Below are 26,868 nucleotides of genomic sequence, written 5' to 3' on the forward strand. Positions count from 1 at the left end.
CCAAGGGCTCAAGTAGAAAGCAAATGTTTTGAGAATGATGATGGTAACAAATGTACAAATGTGCTTGACACAAGGATGGATGGATGGATTGTGAAAAGTCGTATGAGCCCCCAATAAAGTGATTTAAAAAACAAATAAACAAAAAAGAGTCACTTGAAATACTAGATAAAAGTATTACCCACTTGTATGTTATAAAGCCAGGACTTAATGCATGCTTTTCTGACATCTAAAGCTATGTTTTGATTTGATTTTTTTTCTCCTACCATATCCTGCTGTTCCCTAGCAAAGAAAGCTGCTATGAAGGCTAGAGCAACCAAAAGTTCTTCCCTCGGATTAGGCATCGTTTTCTCCTTTTCATCATTCATGTGCAGTTGGTACCTGCGGAGACCTGCCCCAAGCCCCCCAGCCTCCCATTCCCTCCCTCCAACACGACTCACTGCAGCACCTGCGTCCATTCTGTCGCACATTTCTTGTCTCACCACTGGCCTGAGGGAAGCTCCTTGAAGACTGGGGCTCTGTACCTCACACTTAATTACTCTGAGGTACGTTCGAGTATGTTCTGACTCAGCGACCGTACGTGTGACAGAATGAAACATCGCCTGACCCTGCGCCATCCTCACAACTCCTTATGCTTGAGTCCGTTGACGCAGCTCCTGGGTCACTCCATCTTGTCCAGGTCTCCCTCTTTGTCACTGCCCCTCAACCTTACCAAGCATCATGTCCTTCTCCAGGGACTGGTCTTTCTCGATACCATGACCAAAGTACGTGAGAAGTAGAGACATCTTGTTTCTAATTGGTATTCAATAATTGGTACTCAATAAATATCTGTTGGCTGACTAACCCACAAAGGTGTGCTACCTTACGAATAGATGAAAAAAATGTGCCCTATTGCTGCTGATCGAGTTTGACTCACAGCAACAATATAGGACGGAGGAGAGCTAACTGCCCCACGAGGTTTCCTATCTTTATGGAAGCTGAGCACTTAACCATGGCATCACCAAGGACCCTTCAATTCTGAAGGACAGGGCTTTATATTGTCTTGAAGGCAATGGCTAATGAAATAACCTTCGTATATTCACATTTATAAGATTATAATTTCTCAGGAAGAAATTTCTTTCTTATTTTATTAATTGGTAGTTAATACATGTATCATTCCATAGTTCAATCCCATCAAGCAGAACTGTACAATTGCTACCACAATCTGTTTCCAAATATCCTTTATCAAGAAGATATTTCTTAAGAAATTACAAAGGAGCAGAACAACATGTACAAAGCATTTCTCTTTCTTGGGCCGCTGTTCGATTTCAACCTCACCAATCTTCAAAATCACGTTAAGAGCAAGATATAAAGGTAGCTCATTTTCCAAGACACGGTTTTCCTTCCATGGCTGACTATAAGCAGAACGGCAGACACACAGTGAGTGTATTTACCAGCAAAGACACTTGTTGACTGTGGTACCTAGGTGCCCTCTAGTGTGTGTTGATTTTTCACGTCTGTTCTTGCCTCACACATCATGTGATTAAGATCTTGTGTATTCAAAGATGGCTTCTGTAGTGCATTTTAATGCAAAATCAATGAATCTGCAAACAATGGCAATAAACTTGTGGCGCAACTAACTGAATATAAAATTCCTCAGAGAGCTTCTCCCTTGACCCACTATTGAGAGGGAAACAGAACAAAACCCCTACACAATGTAAGTGCAATCTAGGGGGCACTGTGAGAACTGGGGATGGCCAGGTGGAGTAAGGGGCAAAGTTAGAAAGACTACAGAAAAATGTTGCTTGCTGTAAATGTTTCCCCTTGTTTTATGTTGCCATTTTTCAGTTCAATTTTTATACAAGGTAATAAAGTGAGAATGACTCAGAAAGAAGAGATGTGAACAGGGATAAAGTGAGAAGTCTGCTCTTGTCCTGCTGTCCCTGTCCCTCCAGTACCTGACCACCGCTGTCTCCTTGGTGCTGCTCTTGGGGACAGGCTGGGCTGCTAACCACTAGCTCGGTGGTTCATGCCCACAGGCAGCTCCTTGGGAGAAAGAGGAAGCATGCTGCTCCTCTGCAGATTTACAGCCTCAGAGACCCCAAAGAGTGACCCTACTCTGTCCTGCAGGATTACCAGGAGTTGGAATTGACCAAATGGCCGTGGGTATGCATCCTTCAACAGGCAATATCTAAATATATATACTTCTATTCTTCCCCACTTTTCACATTGTGGGTAGTGTTCTACAACTTGAGTTTTTTCTTAATACTAAATCTCAATAAGTTGTCCATATAGTTGCTGATGCCCTCATTTACATTTTAACAGCTTCAGTGTGCTTTCTTGTACAGATGTGGCATATTCATTTAATTATTCCCCAAATATAGACACTTGGGTGATTTTCAGTTCTTCTATATTCACAGGTAAGGTTGAGATAAATAAGCACATACAAATAAGGCGGAAACGAGTAAGCATGTACAGCTGTAATTTCAAAATAGTGCACACATAACTATGAGAGGTTCCTATGGGTGTCGGAACAAATAAAAGCATTAATTGCTAACACTTACGCAGTGCTTGCTATGTGCCAGGCAAGGAGTCCTGGCAGCCCTGTGATTTAGACAGTGGGCTAACTGCAAGGTTGGGGGTTCAACCCATCAGCTGCTCCTCAGGGAAAATTTGAGGTTGTCTTCCTCCCACAAAGATTTATCCCTAAAACATTTTGATAATTGATCAATCACTACTACTTTAAATCACCAAGAAACTCTCTATTTAATTCAGATGAATTAAATAAAAATCGCAGGGGCCAAGCAATCATTATTTAAAAAATTCTCCCAGGGATTCCAATATGAAACCAAGCCTGGAAATCACCAAGCTAGTCTACAACAATGGTTCTAAAACTTGGGAAGCTTAAAAGTAAAAACTGATGATCAGAGATTTAATTGGTTTGGGTGAGCCAAGTAACTTTTCTGTTTTTAGCTTCATAGGTGAGTCCAATATCCAGCTAGGAAGTGAAGTATTGCTCTAGAAATGTCATTTCCCTGACATATATTTCAAGTCATAGAAAAGGAAATAAAGTTTAGAGGTAGCGTCTCCATTCCCTTATGTTTAGTGAGCAATCGCAGTAGAGTAGTTGCTATGAAGGTTAAAAAGAAGTACAAACCCTAGTTCCCGCCCATCGGAACATATAATTGATATTGGCTGAAAAGCACTGATGATGTTTCCCATGAGAGGATTTCAAAACGTGTGTGGATAGATGGAATTAAGAGATAATGGAATTTTCCATGAACATTTTGAGCCCCCTACTATAAAAAATGATTCAGAAGGAAGTAATCAGTCTATGCTACTGAGATTTCCTTTCGTCACTGAAAAGTTTTGACTGTGTTGGAAAAGAACAGGAGAGGAAGGAAATCGATGAGGGAGAAACGATGTAGAAAACAGTACGTAATTAGTGCAGAGGCATCAGAACACGGAGGCAGAGGTACCCAAGGCCACGGAATGTAGTCCTAGTCATGGCACCTTGTACAGGGCTTCTGAGGCTGTGAATCTTTCTGGGCTCAAATAGCCTCAACCTTCTCCTGGCGGGTTTGAACTTCTGGCCTTGTGATTAGCAGTAATCCCTACCTGACAGTGCCATCAGCGTGGTAGGAGAGTTCAATTGCCTGTTTAAGAGTAATTCAAGAGTGGTTACGCACTGGGCTGCCATTCGCATGGTTGGCAGTTCAAGACCACCAGCAGCTCCTCAGGAGAAAGACTGGGCTTTCTACTCCCGTAAACAGTTACAGTCTCTGAAACCCACAGGGGTCGCTATGAATCAGAGCAAGAAGAAAACCCAGAATTCTTTAATATGTCCTCTGTCCTAAAACTGAAAGAAAACTGTGCTATGGACTCCTTGACTGTTTATTCAGCCTGTGTTGTTTAGAAAAATGGAGTTATAACTACTAAGAAATATTAGTAATGAAAAAACTACAAATAAATTATAGCACATTTCATATTAGACATTATTTTATCACTGAACATTCTTTTTTGAAAAAAAAATCATTTTATTGCGGTCTCATACAACTCATCACAATCCATCCATCCATCCATTGTGTCAAGCACATTTGTACATTTGTTGCCATCATCATTCTCAAAACATTTGCTTTCTACTTGAGCCCTTGGTATCTGCTCCTCAATTTTCCCCCTCCGTCCCCAACCCCCTCTCCCTCACGAACCCTTGATAACTTATAAATTATTATTATTTTGTCATGTCTTACACTGATGCCTCCCTTAACCCACTTTTCTGTTGTCTATTCCCCAGGGAGGAGGTTATATGTAGATCCTTGTAATCAGTTCCACCTTTCCACTCCACCCTCCCAGTATAGCCACTCTCAGCACTGGTCCTGAGGGGATCATCTGCCCTGGATTCCCTGTGTTTCCAGTTCCTATCTGTACCAGTGTACATCTTCTGGTCTAGCCAGATTTGTAAGGTAAAATTGGGATCATGATAGTGGGGCAGGGGCAGGGGGAGGAAGCATTAAAGAACTAGAGGAAAGTTGTATGTTTCATTGTTGCTATACTGTATCCTGGGTCTCCTCCCCACGACCCTTCTGTAAGGGGATGACACTGGACATTCTTTTGACCTATTTGCCCCTCTTCTTAGATGGATTAATTTAGGAAGAAATTTTTTTAAATAACAAAAATATCATCCTAGTCTAGGAGAAACTACTTGCTATAAATGTTTTCTACAGATAACTTGACTGTTGTATTTATTCATATTTTAAATGATCAAACAAAATTCAAAATGTCATAACTTTTGTGGAATGAAAGATGCATTAATGTCTGAATTGAGTCCATAACCTTGAAAACTCTGTTTTGTTTATGTGTCTGTTTTGATAATTTAGCACAACATTCAGTCCTTTGATTTATTTTTAGTTAAAAAAGCAAAGGTGCAATATAATCCTTTAAGCCACAGGTCCCCAAACTTATTTGGCTTACTCCTTTTCAGAAAAAATAATTACAAAACTTTTGTATTATAGCCCATAATTCAGGTTAAAGTGTGGGTATTGCTCTTGCAGCTCCTGGATCATTTTAGTGCCCTCCAGCAGGTGGTATCACCCCCTTTGGGAAACTGCTTTAAACTACAAGGCACATTCTGAATCAAGAAAAATAGTATATTCAGCCATCTCATCACTCTTGTACTGTCAGAAAACACAAGTTAGAACTTTTTAGAGGATAGCAATTTGGGTTTGAAATAAATCGCTGAGCATTCATATTTACTGTAGCAGTCTTTCTTTCTGATTGGAAAGATTGCCACTTTAGCAGGCGACGGACTTCGTTGTTTTCCAGTCCAGTCATACTATTTTCTTGTGTCCTGGAGCTGCTATAATCTTTATGTACCTTCACGAAATAGAGCTAAGTTGAATGACTCCAAGAGGTTTTGGATCCATCATCTAGGTCAGAATTTATCCTTAAAATGATAGGATGAATCTGAGGGGGCATGATTATTATCCTAAATTAACATAGAGAAGCACAAGGCTTAATTACATCACACCAGGGCAGTGTTGTGATTATCAGTGAGGGCTTGAGAGGGGAGAAGAATTGCTTGGAGAATTTTAAGGAGCTGGTGGCTCACTCGGCTGCCATCCAAAAAGTCAGCAGTTGCCACGGAGCTGCTTGGGAGAAAGATGTGGAAGTCTGCTTCCCAGGAAGATCACAGCACTGGAAATCCTCTTTGGCAGTTTTACTCCGTCCTAAAGGGTTACTATGAGTCTGAATTGGTACCATAGCAATGGGTGGCTTAGTTGGTTGAACTTTCAAAATACACTCTATTATATACCATACTCTTCCAACCCCCATCAAAATTCTGAAATTCTCAACGTGGAATAGAAGCTGGGGCTAACATCTATGTGTGAGTCACCATTATTGATATGAGGTTCATCCCACTGACAGAGTACTAGAGGTTGAGAATTGGTGCTATACTAGAGGGTGAGTCAAAAAGTCTTGCTTCTGGGGGCGGGGGCGGGTGATTCCAGTTCATACAAAATCTGTTCAAAAATGTCTCCGTGATCAGGGCATGGCTGCAGACAATGATCCTATGAATGCACTTGTCCTGGTCTCACTAGGTCCAAAATGAGACACAATAATTTCACATTTTGATATCTGTCATTCACAAAGGTTGCTGTGATCTTATAGCAATATTTCTTATTTACCCTCTTACTGGACATATCAGCAATACAAAGCTTCAAAGACTCAACCTGGATTTTATCTATTAGAATGCATGGTTTAAGAAAAATCTAGATTTCTTTGAATGGAGGAATTTTGGATATTAGAGTTGAATTACAAGAATTACAGCACTTACACCCCCCGTGGCTTTTTTGTTGCTCTTAAGAATTAGTGGAATGATTCCACTTATTCTCCAAAGAGGGGCAATGCATAGGGTGGCATCTGTTTTACTCTGGTTATGGTGGCATCAGTGACGGTTTCAGACAAACACACCTTCCAGGTTAGAGCTTCAGAGACTATCTTTAAGTAGATGCTACATACCTGTTCTAGGCGAGTCTCCCCTCTTCTTTTATTATGAAGTTGAAGGTAAGAGTCAGTTTTAGGAGTGGGTAATCCCAAAGTCAACTTGTTTTTTTCCACAAAATAGTACTGCTTGGACTTCCTTGGCCGAGGGCCACGCGATCCCGGCAGGAAGACCTCATGATGTGAACGTGAGCTCCGTAGGTACTGGGAGAGGTTACTCGACTTCTCCTGCTCACTGTCAGTCAGCTCGGAAAAGGGCTGGCTGCGAACGGCACCGTTCTGGTAGTCTGGACTGACAAATTCACTACCAAGTAGGGAAGCTTCACTTTGGGGGCGCTTCTGCTCGTCTTTCTCCACGGTGGGTTCCACGGAGGTCTCTTTGGAAGGATAGAGTGGGTCCACTGTCAGGTTTTCTGTAGAGCTGTCTAGGGACTCTAGCACCGCTTCCACGGTCAACAGCTGCCCTTCCTCGTTCTTATTCTTCCAGTTAGGGTCATAACGCAGGTCTGAGTATTTGTCACTTCCTGGCTGTTGGCTGCCCAAAGCAGAAAAGAAATGTCAAGTACTTAATCAGAACTCTTCATATTCAATTTAGTCATTTTATTTTAAATCAATCTCGATCTTCCTCCTCTAATTTTCCTTTTATTATCCATATGTTAGAGTTCCTGGGCCATGCAATGATTAATATGTTTGCATGCTAATTGGCTCAAGGCTGCCCAGAGGTGCCTTGAAAGAAAGGCTTGGGGTCTACTTTAAAAAAAAAAAACAACAGCCACTGAAAACCCAGTTCTACTCGTGAAGTTATGGGATCTCCGTGAATCCAGTTGACTTAAAGGCAACTGGCTGGTTTAGCTATGTGATAAAGATATAGCCCAGGCTTAAGTAAGGCCTATACATTACACACAATGGCAAAAAAATGTTATTTATCCAAGCTCTTTAAAATAATGGATAATAATGGGAGAAAGTTAATTTCTAAATGCCAGAAAATAACTGAAAAGCAATATTTTATAGTACTAAACCAGCAAATCACTGTGATAAAAGGAATGCTCTTCCTAATAAATAAAAACCAAACTCACTGCCATCGTGTCGATGCCTGAGCACAGAATAAAACTGTCCCTCGGAGGGTCTGCGACGGGAACCATTTATGGGAGCAGAAACCCCGTCTTCCTCCAGCAGAGAGGCTGGTGGGTTTTGAACTGCTGACCTTCGAGGTAGTGGCCCAATATATCCCAGCATACAACCACTACGTCACCAGAGCTCCTGCTCTTATTAAGCTACACCAACCACAGCCCGGGGTTTCACCTGGTGATGGTCAAATTGGATTTCTCTCAATCTGGTAACAGATACATTTTGGCTACTTCAATGGTTAGGGAAATAAAGACTTGTAAGATGATCACTAGACAACGTGTGCTCATGTTCTTTTCTCAACTGAAGCCTACATACACGCAAGCATTGAAAGGTGTTCCTCTTGACTTCCTTTGTCTTTGGAGATTTATCAAATGAACTATCGAAATATCACTGAGGCTTAGAATCTTAGTTTATACTTTCGTGGTCATCACATCTATGCACATAAAGCTCAGCAGACAGGCCGACGTGTACCTTAGGCTTTAGGACAGCCCAATTCGAACAAATGGTTAAGAAGATGGTGTTGCCCGAGGGAAGTAAACTACTCCATAATCTACATATGACCCAAAATAAAGTCCTCTCCCTTTCCCAAGGCAATTTCAACTTGTAAAGTACCCCCAGCCTTAACCAAAAAAGGGAACAAATGCAGGTAATATGGCATATTTAATGGCCTCTTTGATCTTCAAAAGCTAACTGGGAGAGAGTTTCCTTCCTTGAATGTAGCAGATGCAATCCTCCAATCAAAAGGAAAATGTAAATCGCATAGCCTTTTTATGCTATTTGATATTCCCGTTTACAGAGGACCTAATTTTATGCTGGGTAAACAAACTAATGGTCCCCTTCATACTAATTTCTTCTTCTTCAGGTGGACCTGGATATCTTTCATTTGATGTAAAGCAAAACGTTGAGCACAAAGCCCAAACTCCCATGCCTTGCTACATAGTCACTTGTAAGTTCACATATGAAGATGAAAACTTCTTGAAATAGGTTGCTTTTCCTTTTCAACCAAGAGACATAAAACATTATTCTCCGCCAGTAAATTTCTTGGATAGAGATGGTCCACATCTGTCAGGAAATCAGGCACCAACTGGACATTTCACCGAGTACTCCTTAAGCCCACGGGCTGGCTCTGCCTCTGGGCCCGAGTGAGGAAGAACTCAATGTTACCTGGCCCTGCCTTTCACCTGGCTCTAGAGTCCTGGAGCCTTACATATGGAAAGTGTGTGGTCCACTAGGACACAACCTAGATTTGGAACTTGACAAACCTAGGCCAAGTTCTTGGTCTATCACTACCTACCTGTGTTAGTTGGCAAATCATTTAATCTCCAAGCCAGTTTCTCTCAGCTGTCAATGGGGATCAATTATACAAATAGGTGCACTAATTGTTTCTCAGAACTGCTGAAGCATTAAAATGTGACTGATGTACCTTACATTGCTCTGCATCTGTGCTTTTCATGATGGCAAACTTGTCTCCTCACCTGGATAGTAGGGGTTGGGCAGCAGAGACTTAACTTTCCTTCTCTACTCCCTGCCCTAGCATGGGATGTAAAGACAATACATACTTCTTGGATAAACAACCAAGTTTTTAAAAGTGCTCTAGCCAACACAGATATAGCGTTAGATGCTCATTTAAACTTTTTTTTTTTTAAAAAAGGTCACTTAGAATATAACATGCAAAAGCTTCATGTATTGAATCAAATTAACAAAAGACTTAAGGGCCGATCTTATACTGAGTTAAATCTTGTGTTCCATGGTGGTTGTTTAGGTGCGGGAAGAAAGTGTGAAGGGAGACCCTAATTATTATGTTCAACTAAATATTTTTAAAATAAACATGTAAGTTTTTCTATATCCATGATGTACTGAAAAGAAAAAAAGAACTTTTCTCATCCATTTGTTCCCTTGTGATTTGACAGAACTTGACTTTCTCTATTCAGTTACTCACTTACTGATGACAAAGATATTTACTGAGCATGTACTAAGCTCGGGAGAAATGGTGATCACCCACGCAGAGGCAGACTTTGCCATTGGAGGATGCAGAGCAGGACACAGCAATTCACAGGTAGGAGTGACGAGTGCCCGAAGCAGAACATGGAGCCACCAGCAAGCGGAGGAATGGCATCCCACCTTGCTGGGGGAGGTGATGGCTTAGCCGAGACCTACAGCAAGGCAGGATAGAAGTGTGAGCCAAGCAGAGGGAACAGCATGTACCATGGAGGTGAAAGAAAGCAAACTGGTGGATCGTTGGAGGAGGAACGATTAAGGAGTATGCAGAAGTGGGGTCGGAAAGGACTTTGCAAACTATGTAAGAGTGTGGGCTTGATAGAATTAACTGGAGGGTTTGCACTTCATTTGGCAAAGAGAATTTAATTGCAGTTATTTACCCGGAAGCAGTGCAGCCCATTTACCCTTTCCATAGGAAGAAAGAGAAAGTTTTATTGAGAAGGTATCCCGGGCGAGGAAACCACACACAGCAGTGCTACCAGACTGTCTTCAGAGGGTCCTGTTTGAAATCAGAATCCATAGAGAAGACCTTTGGCTTTGGAATGTACCTTTTGGGGGATCATGCTTTGCATTCACTCAGGTTTCAGGGCAACCCCTCAGGAAACTGTTGACCATGAACAAACAGAAGAGTAAGGGTGTGTAAGTCTTCCCTGGGCCTCAGGATGTCTTTGTTAGCAGAGCCTAGCTTTTAATCACTACCCGTCAGGTGAACAGGAGAAGGCCCTCTTAAGGTGACATTCACATCCAACGTGTGTTGCTTTTTTATTTTTATTTTTATTGGGGACCTGTCTGCTTTTAAGCAACGGAGTTGTAACATTTTCATAGAGACTACATTCAGTAAAGTGCCTTTGGCTAACTGCATTTTGTAAGGGGAGTTTTTCTCACTATATTAAGTGAACTAACACAGTCACAGAGGGGTGAGTGAAGAGCATACTATGGTATGTTGATCTAAGGAATGCTGATAGCAGATCTTCCATTCTCTCTTTAGAACAGCCCCATGAGGGCAGTGCTGTTATTGTACCCATTCAGTAGATGAGGAAACGAAAGTAAGAGAACTTCTATGACTTGCCCCAGATCCTAAAGATAAGAAGTGATGAAACCAAGGCATGACCATGACCATGACCATGACCATGACCATGGCATTTAGCCTCTGGGTTCAGTTCCTGGTTTTTAGTTACAATGCAATGTAGTATTAAATAAAAAAATAATGACGCAGAGGGAGGGTGAGGGGACCAGCCCCCACCCGCTGCTACTACTATTACTACTACTCAGATTCAGTAATACTACCTCTGGGTTCAGTAATGCACAATTGTACGGTTGAGATATGTAAGTATTATATTAAAGTCATCGAGAGCACGAGAGATAATACAATAATACAGTCAGGCATGTTACATAGCAACATTGCTCACCTCAGCCCAGCTTGGTGGTCCACGTGGAGAGAGGGGGGAGGGAAGGAGGGTAAGGGAACAAGGGAGAGGGGGAAGAGTCAGGGAGGTCAGAGTCCGAGAGAGAAGTCCCCGCCTATATTGCTGACCCATGCCTATATACCTTTTGGGGGCATGCCAGCCCACTAATTATAGGTAGAGACATACGTCACAGGAAGGGGTTGCACTATAGGCTACACAGCAATGAGAGGGTGGTCTCTGGGTCTCCATAGGAACATTATCAGTAGGGTGCAAACCCCTCCTACAGGAACCAAGCTAATGGCTTTAGGCTCCAGAGAGAGGTAGTCTATTGTCTCCAGCAGCAGGGAGCAGGCCCAGCCCTGCTGTGGGATGAGACAGCAGTCTGGCAGCAAGTTTCTGACTTCCCCTCACAATACAAGTTGTATATGTGGTACATGCTGGTGCCATAAAGGTGGTAGCGAAGCAAATATTTTTGCAGCATCTGCCTTACAAGAGTAAGTCCGTCTAGACTGTCAGCCAGTCAACAAACACTGCCCATGTCTGGACAGAATAGCGGGCACTGAAGATGCGCTGCTAGTTACTGTTGAGCTGGCCTCTGACTCATGTTACCCACAGCACAGCAGAGCCAAGTGCTGCCTGATCCTGTACCATCCCCATGATCACAGATTGCACTACTTTGGTCTTAGGGTTTTTATTGGCTGATGTTAAAAATTAGATCTCCAGGCCTTTCTTCCTAGTCTGCTTTAGTCTAGAATCTCTACTGTAACTCAGAGAACCACACAAGCCTCCACTGATAAACAGGTAATGGCTTTGCATGAGGTGCATCACTCAATAATCACACTTGGGTCTTCTGCAGGGCAGGCTTGAGTTCTGTCATTGAGCATACAGTGGTGAACAAAATAGGAACAGTGTGTCCTGGTGAAACTTAGCTTCTGGACAGGAAGACAGGCTTTACGTACCAACCGTAAGTAATTAAGTAAACAATTAGCTCAGTCAACTCACTGCCATTGAGTGGATGCCCACTCACAGCACCCCCTGTGGGTCTCTGAGATTATAACTGCTGATGGGAGTAGAAAGCCCCATCTTTCTCCCAAGGAGCTTCTTGGTGGTTTCAAACTGCCGACCATGTGGCTCACAGTCCAATGTGTAACCACTGCACCACCAGGGCTTTTGTAAACAGTTAGTGTACATAAAGCATTCCAAAGAAATACAGGCTTACATGAGGGGGGCAGGGGACTGTTTTAAGTATTAAAACAGAAGGACATAATCTTGTTCACTTCAGGAAATATGTTAACCTGTTATTTCCATCTTAAACTGCTACAAGATACCGCCCAGTCCATTCCAACTCTAGTGTTCTATGAAAAGCCTACAAAGAATAAATTAACATGAAATTTTTCCTTTAAAAATAGGTAGTCCTTCTAGCTCAGAAGCAACAAAGCCCACATGGAAGAAGCACACGAGCCTGTGTGATCACAAGGTGCCAAAGGGATCAGTCATCAGGCATCAAAGAACAAAAAAATCAAATCATTGTGTGCTCACCTCCCCAATATGATCGCTGAAGACAAATGGTTGCATAAGCAAATGTGGTGAAGAAAGCTGATGGTGCCCGGCTATTGAAAGATAAAGCGTCTGGGGTCTTAAAGGCTTGAAGGCAAACAAAAGGCCATCTAGCTCAGAAGCAACAAAGCCCATGTGGAAGGACACCAACCTGTGTGATCATGAGGTGTCAAAAGTATCAGGTATCAGGCATCAAAGAACAAAAAAATCTAATCATTATGAATGAGAAGGAGTGCAGAGTGGGGACCCAAGACCCATCTGTAGGCAACAGGACATCCCCTTACAGAAGGGTCACAGGGAGGTGATGAACCAGTCAGGGTGCAGGGTAGCAATGATGAAACATACAACTTTCCTCTAGTTCCTAAATGCTTCCTCACCCCCACTATCATAATCCCAATTCTAACTTACAAAGCTGGCTAGATCAGAGGATGTACACTGGTACAGATAGGCACTGGAAACATAGGGGATCCAGGACAGATGATACCTTTAGGACTAGTGCTGAGAGTGGCGATACTGGGAAGGTGGGTTGGAAAGGGGGAACCAATTACAAGAATCTACATGTGACTTCCTCCCTGGGGGACGGACAACAGAAAAGTGGGTGAAGGGAGATGTTGGACAGTGTAAGACATGAGAAAATAATAATAATTTGTAAATTATCAAGGGTTCATGAAGGAGGGGGAAGCGGGGATGGAGGGGGAAAAATGAGGAGCTGATACCAAGGGCTCAAACAGAAAGCAAATGTTTTGAGAATGATGAGGGCTCGACACAATGGATGGATGTATGGATTGTGATAAGAGTTGTACAAGCCCCCAATAAAATGATTAGAAAAAAATAGGTAGTCTTACTAGAAGAAAGTGTATGGGGGTTCCCCAGCTCTCATCTCTGAAGTTATACTGAGGGTCAGTAGGAAGCTGCTGGCACTCAGATGCCCGATCTTTAACCAGCATCCGCTGGTAATGACATAAATAAGTCACAGCTGTGACGATTCACCTTCCTCAGACATGTGGACTGTCACGATGCTTTGCTCCTCTGAACAGTGCTATGGGGTATTTTGGGGGTGAGGTGTGGAATAGCAGTGTCTCAAGACAAAGGTCCTAGAACCAGACTGCCTGCACCAATTCTTGGTGTCCTCGTGACCTTGGAGGAGCCCTGGTGGCCTAATGGTTATGTAGTGGGCTACCAATTACAAGGTTAGGAAAATGACCAGCCACTCCGAGGAAGACAGACCAGGCTTTCTACTCCCAGGAAAGGTATAGTCTTGGAAACCCACAGGGTTGCTATGAGTCAGCATTGGCTTGATGGCGGTGAGCTTGGAGTTTGGGAGTTAACCTTGTGAGTAGCGGTAAGTTAACGTCGCTTTGCCTCACGAGGATACTAATAATACCTGCATCACAGTGCTATTGATCAGACTAATTAAACCAACATGTAAAATGTTCCAGGCACAGAATAAGGATTCCATGAATGTTGGCTATACGCGCATGTATCAGACAACTCAGCCCTAGCGCTTGGCTTGCTGTGTATCACACCTGTTTATCATGTTTATCAAATTGTCCTTCCTGCTGATGCATCTCAAGGGGCTGGTCTTTCCCTGGGGCTTGTTATTTCCAAGGCACAAAGCTGCTTCGTGATAGGTACTAAGCGTTGCCCTTGTGGCTTGAAAGAACTAACATCCAACTTTAAAAATCCAATTTCTTACCATGAAGAGACTTAGGCACTGTGGAGAATCTGTTTAAACTGTAAATTAGGACACAGGATTAAGAAACATTGGTGTTTCCACATGATGAAATACATTAACAATTGCTGAAAGATGATAAGGCATATACAACTGGGAGGCTTGGGTTACTTTAGTGAAAAGCTGCAATTTCTAGCCTCAAAAATGTCCATTTTTTTACAGAAAGGTAATAGTAGTTATCCCAAACTGCAGGAAAAGACTGGTGTTTCCAGCAGAACCTACAACATACTACAAAAAATTCAACAAAATGAATTGTGGCTGCGGCTATCAAAAAGTATAGCGTCTGGGGTCTTAAAGGCTTGAAGGTAATCAAGCGGCCATCTAGCTCAGAAGCAACAAAGCCCACATGGAAGAAGCACACCAGCCTATGCAACCACGAGGTGTCGAAGGGATCAGGTGTAAGGCATCATCAGAACAAAAAAATCTTACCATAGTGAATGATGGGGGGAGTGCGGAGTGGAGATCCAAAGCCCATTAGTAGGCCACTGGAGATCCCCTTGCAGAGGGGTCTCAGGGAGGAGATGAGCCAGTCAGGGTGCGATGTAACAATGATGAGAAATACAACCTTCCTCTAGTTCCTAAATGTTTCTTCCCTGCTCCCATTACCATGACTCGAATTCGATCTTGCAAGTCTGGCTAGACCAGAGGAGGTACACTGGTACAGATAGGAACTGAAAATACAGGGAATCCAGGACGGATGAGCCCTATAGGACCAGTGGTGTGAGTGGCAAAACAGGGAGGGTAAAGGGAGAATGGGTAGGAAAGAGGGAACCGATTACATGGAACTGTGTGTGACCTCCTCCCTGGGGGACAGACAACCGAAAAGTGGATGAAGGGAGATGTCGGACAGGGCAAGATATGACAAAATACCCATTTATAAACTATCAAGGGCACATGCGGGAGGGGGGAGCGGGGAGGGAGGGGCAAAATGAGGACCTAATGTCGGGGGTTTAAATGGAGAGAAAATGTTTTGAGAAACGATGTACAAATGCGCTTTACACAATTGATGTGTGTATGGATTGGGATAACAGTTGTATGAGTCCCTAATAAAAAATTTTAAAAAAAAAAAGAATTGTGGCTGAAAAAATAGTTTTTGAACCAATCATTTGAAGAGAGATTCAAAGACTGTACACAAACCAGATTAGATATTTAAAAGTGTGGTTCTTACCAGAACTTTCATCTCAGTGCACCGTTGACACCGCAATTACTTCCTTAAAACATCCCCCGCCTCCCCTTTCTCAAAGGAAACTATGGGTTGAAAACAAATAGGTGGTGACGTTTTGCAGTATCAGGAGCAGGGAAAGCTGTAATACTTCACAGAAACAAATCTAATGGTTGAAATAGAACATGATACTAAAGAACCCCATTGTCCTGAGCTTGTGTGCTAAGAAGCTCAATTGTGTTTTGTGGTCCAGGTCACCACACTGGAGTAAAATGAGCATGAAGTGCTCTTCATCCGTAGCCATCTACACACAAAGCATGCCCCTCTTCTCCTCCCCATTGATGGAGAGGTTGCACAGACAATGGGTACACAACTCCTTTGTCAATGTGCAGACAACAGATGCCCAGGCTCCTCTTCAGATGCCTGGGTTAGAAATGGATGGAGAGAGGAAGGGGCGGCTTCATCTGCAGATGCCATGATTTTTGCTGGCTTTAATGGACTGTGTTTGAGTACTTATTCTGATAACTTCAAACAAAATAAACCAAATCTCTGGTTAATGAAGAGCCTCATATTCAGCACAGCATTCAATCAAAAAATTACTAAAATTAGAGCATGTTTCTAGTACAATTAACATCCTTTGCACTGACAATATTCAATAACTGGCCATTTTGCCTGTTCAGGAGGTGAATAAAAGCATTGCTATTAATCATTTAGCTGTTATTTGCCACTTTATTTTAAGTAGGCAGTTAAATTGAAACTGCACATGTTATTATTGATTTAGGTTTAATTTAATCCTTTTTAACAGAACAATTATTCCCAATTTATATGCCATTAAATCTTTTATGCATATGAACAGCAAATTCAATTTTTGTTTAAGTGTAAAGTTTTCAAGCTTAAGGAACTATAAAATTAGCAATTGTTTCCAAGGATTTCTGAACTCTGTGTTCATCTTAATCTTCTTATCAATGGCTTTTAAGTAAATAAAATGAAATAAATCCAAAAGATTAAAAAATCACCTGGCAAGGCTGAAATAAACTGATTCCCACAAATAACCTGAAACTGCTTCATGGGGGTTATCTGCACCCAAATTCTCATTTAATTTACTAAAAAAGAAATCAACATTTTAATAGGAAAAGGCATTTTAATGAACATGAGGCCCAGGGCCATCTACAGAGGCACAGTAAAGTGAAGGGGCTGGATTGTCTTTTATTTGCAGCAATTATATCGTGCAGATAATTCCAAAGTCTCTTCAACAAAAGACTTGTGGATGGAAAATAACCAGATATTTGCCTGGAGTTCTTCTTATTGTCAGTCTTGATTCAAGGACAATCTGTGACTGACAATGAAAATAAATTATCTAAAGAGGGCATGCTAGTAAGTTGGCCCTCCATCCACATCCATCTGGGTCGGGCATCCACACATTCAGATCAAATGAGATTTAAAAAAATTAGGTGGTCAAAGCAATCCTTCAAAGGCTAAGAAGGGCTATATAGTGCTATTATATAGTGTTTAGAACGTGCTATTACATATTATATATAGTGGCCTATTAGCTATTACAGAGTCTTTATAAGTGCTATCTACATAATGTTGATGTTGTATTTGGTATTATAAGTAATCTAGAAATGATTTAAAGTATAGGTGACAATGCACATGAAAATATGATGCCATTGTATGTAAGGCTGCATGGGGGTTGCGGGCGGGGTGTCCTGGGGAGGCACAGAGAGAAGGCTCTAATTGCAATGCTGTGTTAACAGAGGCTGCAGTTTTCAGGGGAAATGCTATGTGGGGTGTCGTTTAAGAAAACAATGCCCCTCATTCAGTGAAACTACAATGCTAACCACAGAGTGTTTTCATGGAAAGCTAGGCTGTTCTAGTTCTCCACAAATATCGCTAGGCAGAGCTGTACTTTCTCACGTTCCTATCAGCAGCATTTGGATTGCAAAGTGGCTGTGATGTCATCGGAAAAGCAATGGACAGGTCTCTAAACTTGGGCTCTAGTTCAGATTTTGCCATTGTGTGAATTTAGGTAAGCTTCTTATTCAGTCCAGTCCTCGGGAATTTCTCCTTTTTATAACAAGGAGAAGAGGTTGGCCCCTGAGAACCCAGGCAGCTCTAATACCCATAATTCTTTCAACTGAATTGAGCACATTGTGCAAAACTCAGTTATGTATAAACAGGTTGCGAATTTTAAAAATTCAATATATGAGAAAATTGCAGTCATCAAAGTTTTCTAAATTTACAGACTTGTCTGGGAAAAGAACTAAATGGAGACAATTCCACCCACTGCCATCAAGTCAATTCCAACTCATCGAGACCCTAGGTTTCTAAGGATATAAATCCTTATTGGAGCATACAGCCCCTTCCCTCCCCTGAGGAATGCTGCTTGGTTTTAACCACTGACCTTGCAGTTGGCAGCTCCACACTCGCTAGGCGTCACCACCAGGGGAGAAAATAAAGGTCACGCAGTAAGCCGTCTCCCTTTTGTAACTTGGCTACAATCTTCTTAATAAGCTCACAGTGTTACAGGTAACATATATTTAAAGTATACTTCATAAGGTTTCAAACTCACTGTTTCTTTATATATTTAGCCCCCCCGGGTGTTGAAATAAGCTGGGAAGCAGCTCTCTAGACAACTCAACCAAGGGTCACTGTGACTTTAGCCCTTCTGGTGGGTACTCTGCCTTTAATAGGCACAATTCATGCCCACACACACTCTTTACTTCCTTCTATAACTGCTCATCTGTTATGATGGCACCATGCCTGCTCTGAAAATACATCAGGGTGGAACTAAAGCATACGTTCAGTAAATGAATGAACATAAAATGAATGGCTAATACCTATACAAAAGCCACTTCCCTGATATAACTCTTCCCGAGTGATAAGAAATAAGCAACTAAAGTGCTGGAAGCTATTTCTATGTTGCAGTAGGAAACCTGTAGAACAAGCTATAAAAGATAATAAATATATCTCTGGAGGTTGGAAAACCAGTCAGTGGTCTTAAATTGAACAAAGACAATGGCAATCCACTGTCCAGCCTCAGCTTGAATATTCCAATGGGCTCTCCGGAACAAATGAGGAGTGTTTCATAGGAAAATGCAAATCTCGAGTTAGTTTTTACTGACTCTACTTACCCATTCTTCTGGTTGTCTAGTAATTCAGTGATCCTGTAGGACAGCATGGAACTGACCCTGTGGGTTTCTGAGACTACACATTTTCATGGGACGAATAGGGTAGTAGCAATCGACTCGACGGCAGTGAACGTTTTGTTCTGTATGGTATAATAACGAGTTACGCACTGGGCTGCTACACTCAGAATCAGCATTTCAAATCCATCAGGCAGTCTGATGGAGAAAGAGGACGCTATCTGCTCTTGTAAAGACTTACACCTCAGCAACCCAAAGGGGCAGTGTTCCTCTGTCCCATAAGGCTGCTATGGGCGGGAATCGACTTAGGGCAGTGAGTTTTGGGTTGGTGGGTTTAGTAATGCCCTTAGGGAGCCGAGGTTGCACCACTGTTGGGTAAGTGTAGTACTGCAAACCCTAAGATCTGTTCAAAACCACCTCCTGAGGACGGAGATGAGACTGTCTGCTCCAATAAAGACTTCCAGCCTGGAATCCCTAGCTAGGGTCAAGAGGAGTCAGAATAGACTCAATGGGAGTGGGCTTGTTTTTCGTTTTAGTAAAGCTCTTTAAATTCTATTAGTCATCATTCAATACTTCACCTGGTATTAATCAGAAACAGCACATATAAAAATATTTTAGAGGAAAAAAAGATACATACCACAACACAATTCAAATAATTGTTCTTGACTTTTGAATTTCTTACTTTAAGATGATTCTGAATATTCTGTTAATGAATTGTTTCTCATTATGCCTTCTTCCTCCCATTTAACATCTGGCACAAGGTGGCTTATTAGACAGAATATGGGCATTTTTATGGAGGTTGCTGTTCCCAGGTGGGGAGAGAGTGAGTCATCTATAGTCTTCAAATTTTCCATTTGGGGGCTGGAGGGGTGGCAGGGAGGAAAGGGCATTTTTACTTCCTAGGAGAGATGCTAAAGAATATAGGCTATTACAGTGTCACTAGGTAGAATCTACCTGACATAAGTGGATTTTGTTTGGTATGTGTATGTGTGTACTCTGCTAACCAAAGTAAAACACAATTAATTTTTACTTCTTCTGAGTACACAGTATCCTGCAGTTTTTTAACCACGTTACAACAATTTATAGTTTCATGTAACTGTCTCCTCTGGCTTAAGTTCAGTCCATCTTGAAATTTTCTTTACTTTTTAGTAGAAAGTAAAATTAAATCCCTTAACAAATTAGTCCTTGGTCACCTCTTTAGACACTTACAATTAGAATCCCAGGCTTTGCAGCTGGGAAAGAATTCAGTTCCATTCTGCCTCTGTAACTTGGTATCTATATGCCCTTAAACAAATGAATCTCTGTTCCTATCTGCAAAATGGGGATAATAATAGAAAGCAAATAGTTTTAAAAATGGAAATGGTAGCGAATTATATTTAAGTAGTTTAACAAATGAGACCTTATTAAATACATAAATAGTACTGTTGTACTGCTCTGATTTTTAAATGTAATATACAAGGTTTCAGCAGGCTCCTGAACTGAAGAGGTTATTTCTAGTGCTCTAGGCATTACATTGATCTCTTTCTTCAGGAGTGCCAGTGTTCATAAGGTAGTTTTGGAGTGGGGTTTAAGGATGATCACATGAAGATTCTCTCTTCACTCTTGATTCATTCACTGCAGTCAATGCTGCTCCAATTTCCATTAAGGAAAATGTTTCCTCTAATCATATGCATTGAACTGTGGCTTCACTATGGTGAGCTACAAGGGAGTAATTGCTTGAGGAGGTTCTAGTAACATCAAAACACAAGAGGAGGGCTCAAGTGATTTGCCAGCTTTTAAAATTGTTGCTTATAAAAGCAAGAAGAAAGAGCTTTTCCTTTGCATTAAGGCAAGTCTTTGACTACTTTTTTTTAAAACTACAATTCCCAGAATGCTGTTTCAGAAATGAAAGTCTACTTAAATGCCGAGGGTCTGAGATCAATTTTTTTTTGTATGTGTGTGGAAATGAAAGTCTTATCACTTAAAATTTCTAAAGCAAATAAGTATTTTTTTAAAAAAAGCATTATTTTAAGAACTCTTTACCAGGAATCTAAACATAATTTTAGTGTCTATAAACATTATTTTTAATTTGGATTATGTTGAGTGGTTTTTAAATTGTCCTTGGCGGAGGAACCAGGGTTAATGTCGGGTCCCTGAGTACCAGATTCAAAGGGAAAAACAACATTGGGGGAAAATGAGGTCACTTAATGGATCTTTGCCTTGCTTTTTTCATCTTAAAAGTACAGAGAAGAATACCCATCCCTCACGAAAGGCCTTTCCTTTCCACGGCCAGTCCCATTGCTGTAAATAAAATGACCTGCATTTATTACCGAGGAGACTGTGAAACTGTCAGATTAGAGCTGGAATGAAAACTTGGTGTAGGCGATGAAGTCGGACTGTCTGCTTTTCCAGCTCTACCACTCACTAGAGATAATTGTTGCTGTCAGGTGCCATCAAGTCGGTCCGTACCCATAGCAACCCTAAGCACAACACAACGAAAGACTGCCCTGTCCTGTGCCTATTGTCCCTGTGCCCGAGCCCATCATTGCCGCCACTATGCCAATCCATCTTTGCAAGAGCCTACCTCTTTTTTGTTGCCCATCCACAGTATCAACCATGAAGTCCTTCTGCAGGGACTGATCTCTACTGACAACATGTCCTAAGTACGTAAGACAAAGCCTTGTCATCATCCTTGCCTCTAAGGAGAACTCTGGTCTACTTATTTCAAGACAGATTTGTTTGTCCTTTTGCCTGTCCATGGTACTTTCAATATTCTTTGCCAGCACCACAACTCAAATGCATGAATTCTTCATCAGTCTTCCTTATTCACTGTCCAACTTTCACATGCATATGAGTCCCCAAAGGAACATCCTTGCTCTTCCATACTCTAAGGCAGTGGTTCTCAACCTTCCTAATGCCACAACCCTTTAATACAGTTCCTCATGTTGTGGTGACCCCCCCAACCATAACATTATTTTCGTTGCTACTTCATAACTGTAATTTTGCTATGGTTATGAATCGGGTGACCCCTGCGAAAGGGTTGTTAGATCCCTAAAGGGGTTGCGACCCCCAGGTTGAGAACTGCTGCTCTAAAGAGATCTTATACCACAGATTCGCATGAAGCAATGCTTCTTTTGATCTCTCGACTGCTGCGTCTATGAGCATTGACTGTGCATCCAAGCAAGACAAAATCCTTGACAACCTCAACCTTTTCTCTATCATGATGTTACTTATTGATCTAGTTGTGAGGAATCTGGTCTTCTTTTTATTGAGTCATAGTCCATACTGAAGACGTCAAATCTTGATCTTCATCAGTAAGTGCCTCAAGTCCTCCTCACTTTCAGCAAGCAAGGTTGTGTTACCTGCATATCACAGGTTGTTAATAAGGCTTCCTCCAATCCTGGTGCCACATTCTGCTTCATAGGAGTCAGTTTCTTTGATTATTTGCTCAGCATGCAGATTGAATAAGTATGGTGAGACGATACAACTTTGTTGCACATCATTCCTGAATTTAAACCATGCAGTATTCCCTTGTTCTGCTTGAAAAACTGCTTCTTTGATCCAAGCACAAGTTCTGCATACGCACAACTTCTGAAAGTCATCTGTAGTTTGTTATGATCCACATAGTCAAATGCCTTGGCATAGCCAAGAACACTCAAGTAAACTGATATTCTCTGCTTTGAGCCAAGATCCATCTGACATCAGCAGTGATATCCCTTGTTTCACGCCCTCTTCTGAATGCAGTCTGAACCTCTGGCAGCACCCTGTCAGTGTACTTACTGCTGCAAATGTTGCTGGATTATCTTCAGCAAAACATTACTTACATGTGATATCAAAGATACTGCTCTATAATTGGAGCATTCTGTTGGACCACCTTTCTTTGGAATGGGTATAAGCCTAGTCAACTAGACTGGGACCTAGCCCAGCCAGTTTGTCAAGTAGCTGTCTTCCAAATTTCCTGGCATAGACAGTGAGTGTTTGCAGTGTTTCATAAGCTTGCTGAAACATTTCCATTGGTATTCCATCAATTCCTGGAGCCTCGTTTTTTGGCTAATGCCTTCAGTGCAGCTTGAAGTTCTTCCTTCAGAACCATTGGTTCGTGGTCATATGCCATCTCCTGAATTGGCTGAATGCCAACTAGCTCTTTTTAGTCCAGTGACTGTGTACTTTCCATCCTCTTTTGATGCATCCTGCATCACTCAATCTTTTGTCCATACACTCTTTCAATACTGGAACTCAAGGCTTGAGTTTATTCTTGAATTCTTTCTGTTTAAGACATGCTGAATGTGTTCTTCCTTGTTGGCTTCATAGTTCTGGGTCTTTGCACATTTCATTATCATATTTGACCGTGTCTTCTTGAGCTGCCCTTTGAAAGTTTCTATTCGCTCTTTGACTTCATCCTTTCTGTCATTTGCATGAGCTACTCTAGGATTAAGAACAAGTTTCAGAGTTTCTTCTGACATCCATTTTGATCTTTTCTCTTTCCTCTCTTTTCAATGACTTGTTTTCTTCTTGAACAATGATCCTGATGTCCCCCCAAAGCTCAGCATGTCTTCTGTCATTAGTGTTCAACGCAGCAAATCTGTTCTTGAAATGGTCTCAAAATTCTGGTGAGACAGACTCAAGGTCATATTTTGGCTCTTGTGAATTGGCTTTAATTTTCTTTAGCTTTATGAGTAATTAATGGTTTTTTTTTTATTACAGTCAGCCCTAGCCTGGTTTTAGTTGCTGATATCAAGCTTCACCATTGTGCGTTTTGGACAGCCATAATCTATCTTATTTCTGCGTATTTTATATGTAGGGATACATGCGTACAGTTGTGTTTTATGTTGTGAAAAGGGTATTTGCTTTGAATAAGTCATTGGTCATACAAAATTCTATCATGGGATCACCAGCTTCGTTTCTATCACCAAGTCCATAATTTTCAACTACTGTTTCCCTGACAATAAGATATACCCATAAAATAAGCCATAGCAGGATTCCTAAGCATTTGTGCAATATAAGCCATCCCCTGAAATAAGACAGTGATGGGCGTGGCTGTGCAGCGCACCGGGCGCTGAGTGGTCACGTCACGGAGCCGGGCAGCCCTTCTCATCCACTCCATGGTGACAGCTGCTCTCTGGGAGGGGACTGGAGAGGTGCGGGCAGCCCCATCCACAAGTCGGCTCCCCCTGTCAGGTCCCGGTCGGTCGTTCTGTGCTTGCTGCAAGCTGAGGCAGAGAGGGAGACAGAGAGAGTGAAAGTAAGTCTCCTCCGTGAAGAGAGGAGGAGGACGCTCAGCCTTAGGTATTGCGTGTCCTCAGAGGGGAAGAAGGAAAGCCGTGGTTGCCATTTGACTCGGCACTGGGTCGATGTTCCAGAAGACGACTTAACTATATTTGAATAAATGTAGATTGCTGTACCACACTTAATAAAAATAAGATAGCCTCTGAAAATAAGCTATAGTGTGTCTTCTTGGAGAAAAAGAAATATAAGACAGTGTCTTATTTTTGGGGAAACACGGTACTGTCCCTTCCTCTTTGCTTCCAACTTTTGCATTCCAATCACCAATAATTGTCAATGCATCTTGATTGCATGTTTGATTAACTTAAGACTGAAGTCTTTGGTAGAAATCTTTAAGTTCTTCATTACTAGCTTTTGTGGTTGGTGCATAAATTCAAATAATAGTTGCATTGACTGGATTTGGATAAATATAATTGTATCACAGACAGCACTGTATTTCAAGATTGATTTTGCAATGTCCTTTTGGCAACGTCATTCCTCTTGATTGTGTCATTGCTGGTACAGTAAATCATATGAGTTTCTGATTCAAAATGGCCAATTCCATTTAATTTCAGCTCAGTACATGTGAGATATTGATCTTTATGTGTTCCATTTCATTTTTGATGACTTCCAGTTTTCCTAGACGAATATGTCATATAGCACTAGTGTTTAGAGCAGGTTCTCAACCTTCCTAATGCCATGACCCTTTCATACAGTTCCTCATGTTGTGGTGACCCCAACCATAAAATTATTTTTGTTACTACTTCATAACTGTAATTTTGCTACTGTTGTGAATCAGGCGACCCCTGTGAAAGGATCATGTTGAGAACCGCTGGACTAGACACTCTACAGATGAGTTTGGGGCTCCACTGTCCCCCAAAGCTCTCCACAAACTGGGTGCTCATCATTTTAGCTCCGATGCTTTTCTCTCATCATATTCGAATTGTGTAATTGTCATCTTCGGATCACACAAACTGGTGTGTTTCTTCCGCATGGACTTAGTTGACTCCTCACTTAGATGGCTCCTTGTTTGAACACAAGCCTGTAAGACTCCAGACACTGTTCTGATTGATAGCTGGACAGCACCTGCTTTCTCCACCACTCTTGGCTGTAGCACCTTATCTTCAGTGATCATTTCATGAAGGGAGTTGTCAATAGGGCCATGATGTAAGAACTGATTGTTCTTAAGTTGGAGCTAGGATTTAGTGCAAGCCTCAAACCCAATTCCTGGATCTATGCTTTTTTTTTTAATTTCTGTAACTTGAGAGATAGTACATATGTCATATCATTTCGTAGTTCAATCACATCAAACCTTATTGTAAAATTGTTTCCATAATCATACATGTTTTCCAAAAGATACTTTTCCCTCCTGGACATCTTGACATCATCTCCCTCTCCCCACACCCTTCTATATCCCTCTCCCCCCAAACCCTTGTTTTATTTCTTTCCCCGTAGGCTCAATGTCCCCGGGTTTCATTTACTGAGAAACAAGGAAACAAGTAACGCAGCCTCAAGAGGGTGAGCCCCAGTGGCAACGCACCTCTGAGATGCAGCCGAATATAAACGAGCACAAGCAGAACATAACAGAATGGCCGTCACATCTCTGTCACATTTTGAGTGTCCTCTAACCTGAGCGGCCCATCCTCGGGCATTATTTGTTTACTGAAATTCTCTTTATTTGGGGGAAGACTGCTTTATTTTTAATAGTCTTATGGTAAGTTGCTTTTAAAAAGAGTTTTAAATACATCATCACAATCAGTTCTAATGCACCTTCATTATTTGCACTCTAATTCCCCCATCCCTGATGAACTATTACATCATGATTGTCTCTATGCAGCCACTCTTTCTATGACCCACCCATTCTGACTTCCCCAAACAGAAAAACACACCTATACAAAAACAAACAGGGCTCTGTAACAGTGACCAAATGAAACAGGAAAACCTCTATAGAAAAAAAAACAACCCTAGAGAATATTAAAAAACTAATTGCAAAATGGGTCAAAAGGGAGATCCAATGACAAGCTGTTAACATGCTAGCCTAACTACAGCTGCTAAAATACAATTTGTCTAATATTAAGGATATTCATATCCCTAGACCATGGTCAGTGGGGATTCACCAGAAACTTACTCCATGGAAAATCCTTACAAATGGATTTTGGGCTTCCACAGGGGCAGTTCTACCTTGCCCTGCAGGGTCACTGTGAGTCAGAATCCACTTGAGAGCAGTAAGTTTGACTTAGCTTAGTATCATTCAGAGCATCCCACAAACAAGAGTGCTTGGAATTTAGAGTCTGGTACCATTCCCTCCTCCAGGTTTGGTCTTTATTCTTTACAATCCTTGGATCACACAGACTGCTGTACTTCTTTGTGGACTAAGCTGACTCCTCACTACAGGGTTTCCTGTTTTCGGAGAAGTCTTTTAAGAGCCCAGATGCTATATTTTCTAAAAGCCAGGTGCCATAATTTCTTCACCATACTTTTCTATAGTACCCATATCCTTAATGATCTTCTAATGAGGGCAAGAACCAAGGAGGGCCACGCCATAAGAATTCATTATTCTTATATTAGGGCTACTATCAAGTGAGAGCTCAAAATCAAGCCATATATCTAAGGTTCATATATGTCCCTGGTTTACTTTAGAGACATCAATATAATTTTATTGGAGTACATCATAAATCATCTCCATGGGGCATACAGAAATTCTGTTGAGAGTCACATTGTTTTAGTCAATGATATATAATTTAAAACCCTGATAAGAGATGGACATTGGGCCTCTACTCAAGTACTCCCTCAATGCAAGAACACTTTGTTCTATTAACTTAACATTCTATGATGCTCACCTTGCCGACACGATTGTTGCAGATAAAGTGGGTGCATAAGCAAATGTGGTGAAGAAAGCTGATGGTGTCCAGCTATCAAAAGATATAGCATCTGGGGTCTTAAAGGCTTAAAGATAAACAAGTGGCCATCTAGCTGAGAAGCAACAAAGCCCACATGGAAGAAGCACACCAGCCTGTGTGATCA

The 26,868-nt window shown here is 41.6% G+C and overlaps 1 protein-coding gene across 2 annotated transcripts in view; it reads right to left on the reverse strand.

Moving 5' to 3' along the window:
- The window catches only part of JHY (junctional cadherin complex regulator), a 77,196-nt gene that overhangs the window by 42,786 nt on the left and 7,542 nt on the right, over positions 1-26,868 (reverse strand). For both annotated transcript variants that reach the window (XM_030886978.2, XM_004716272.2), the window contains exon 2: positions 6,496-7,012. In XM_030886978.2, the coding sequence (XP_030742838.1) occupies positions 6,496-7,012 (517 nt within the window). The remainder of the gene's footprint in view (positions 1-6,495; positions 7,013-26,868) is intronic.

Source organism: Echinops telfairi, unplaced genomic scaffold (assembly GCF_000313985.2).
Source record: "Echinops telfairi isolate 266 unplaced genomic scaffold, ASM31398v2 ScPeMD7_5167;HRSCAF=5991, whole genome shotgun sequence".
Classification (NCBI taxonomy): domain Eukaryota; kingdom Metazoa; phylum Chordata; class Mammalia; order Afrosoricida; family Tenrecidae; genus Echinops; species Echinops telfairi.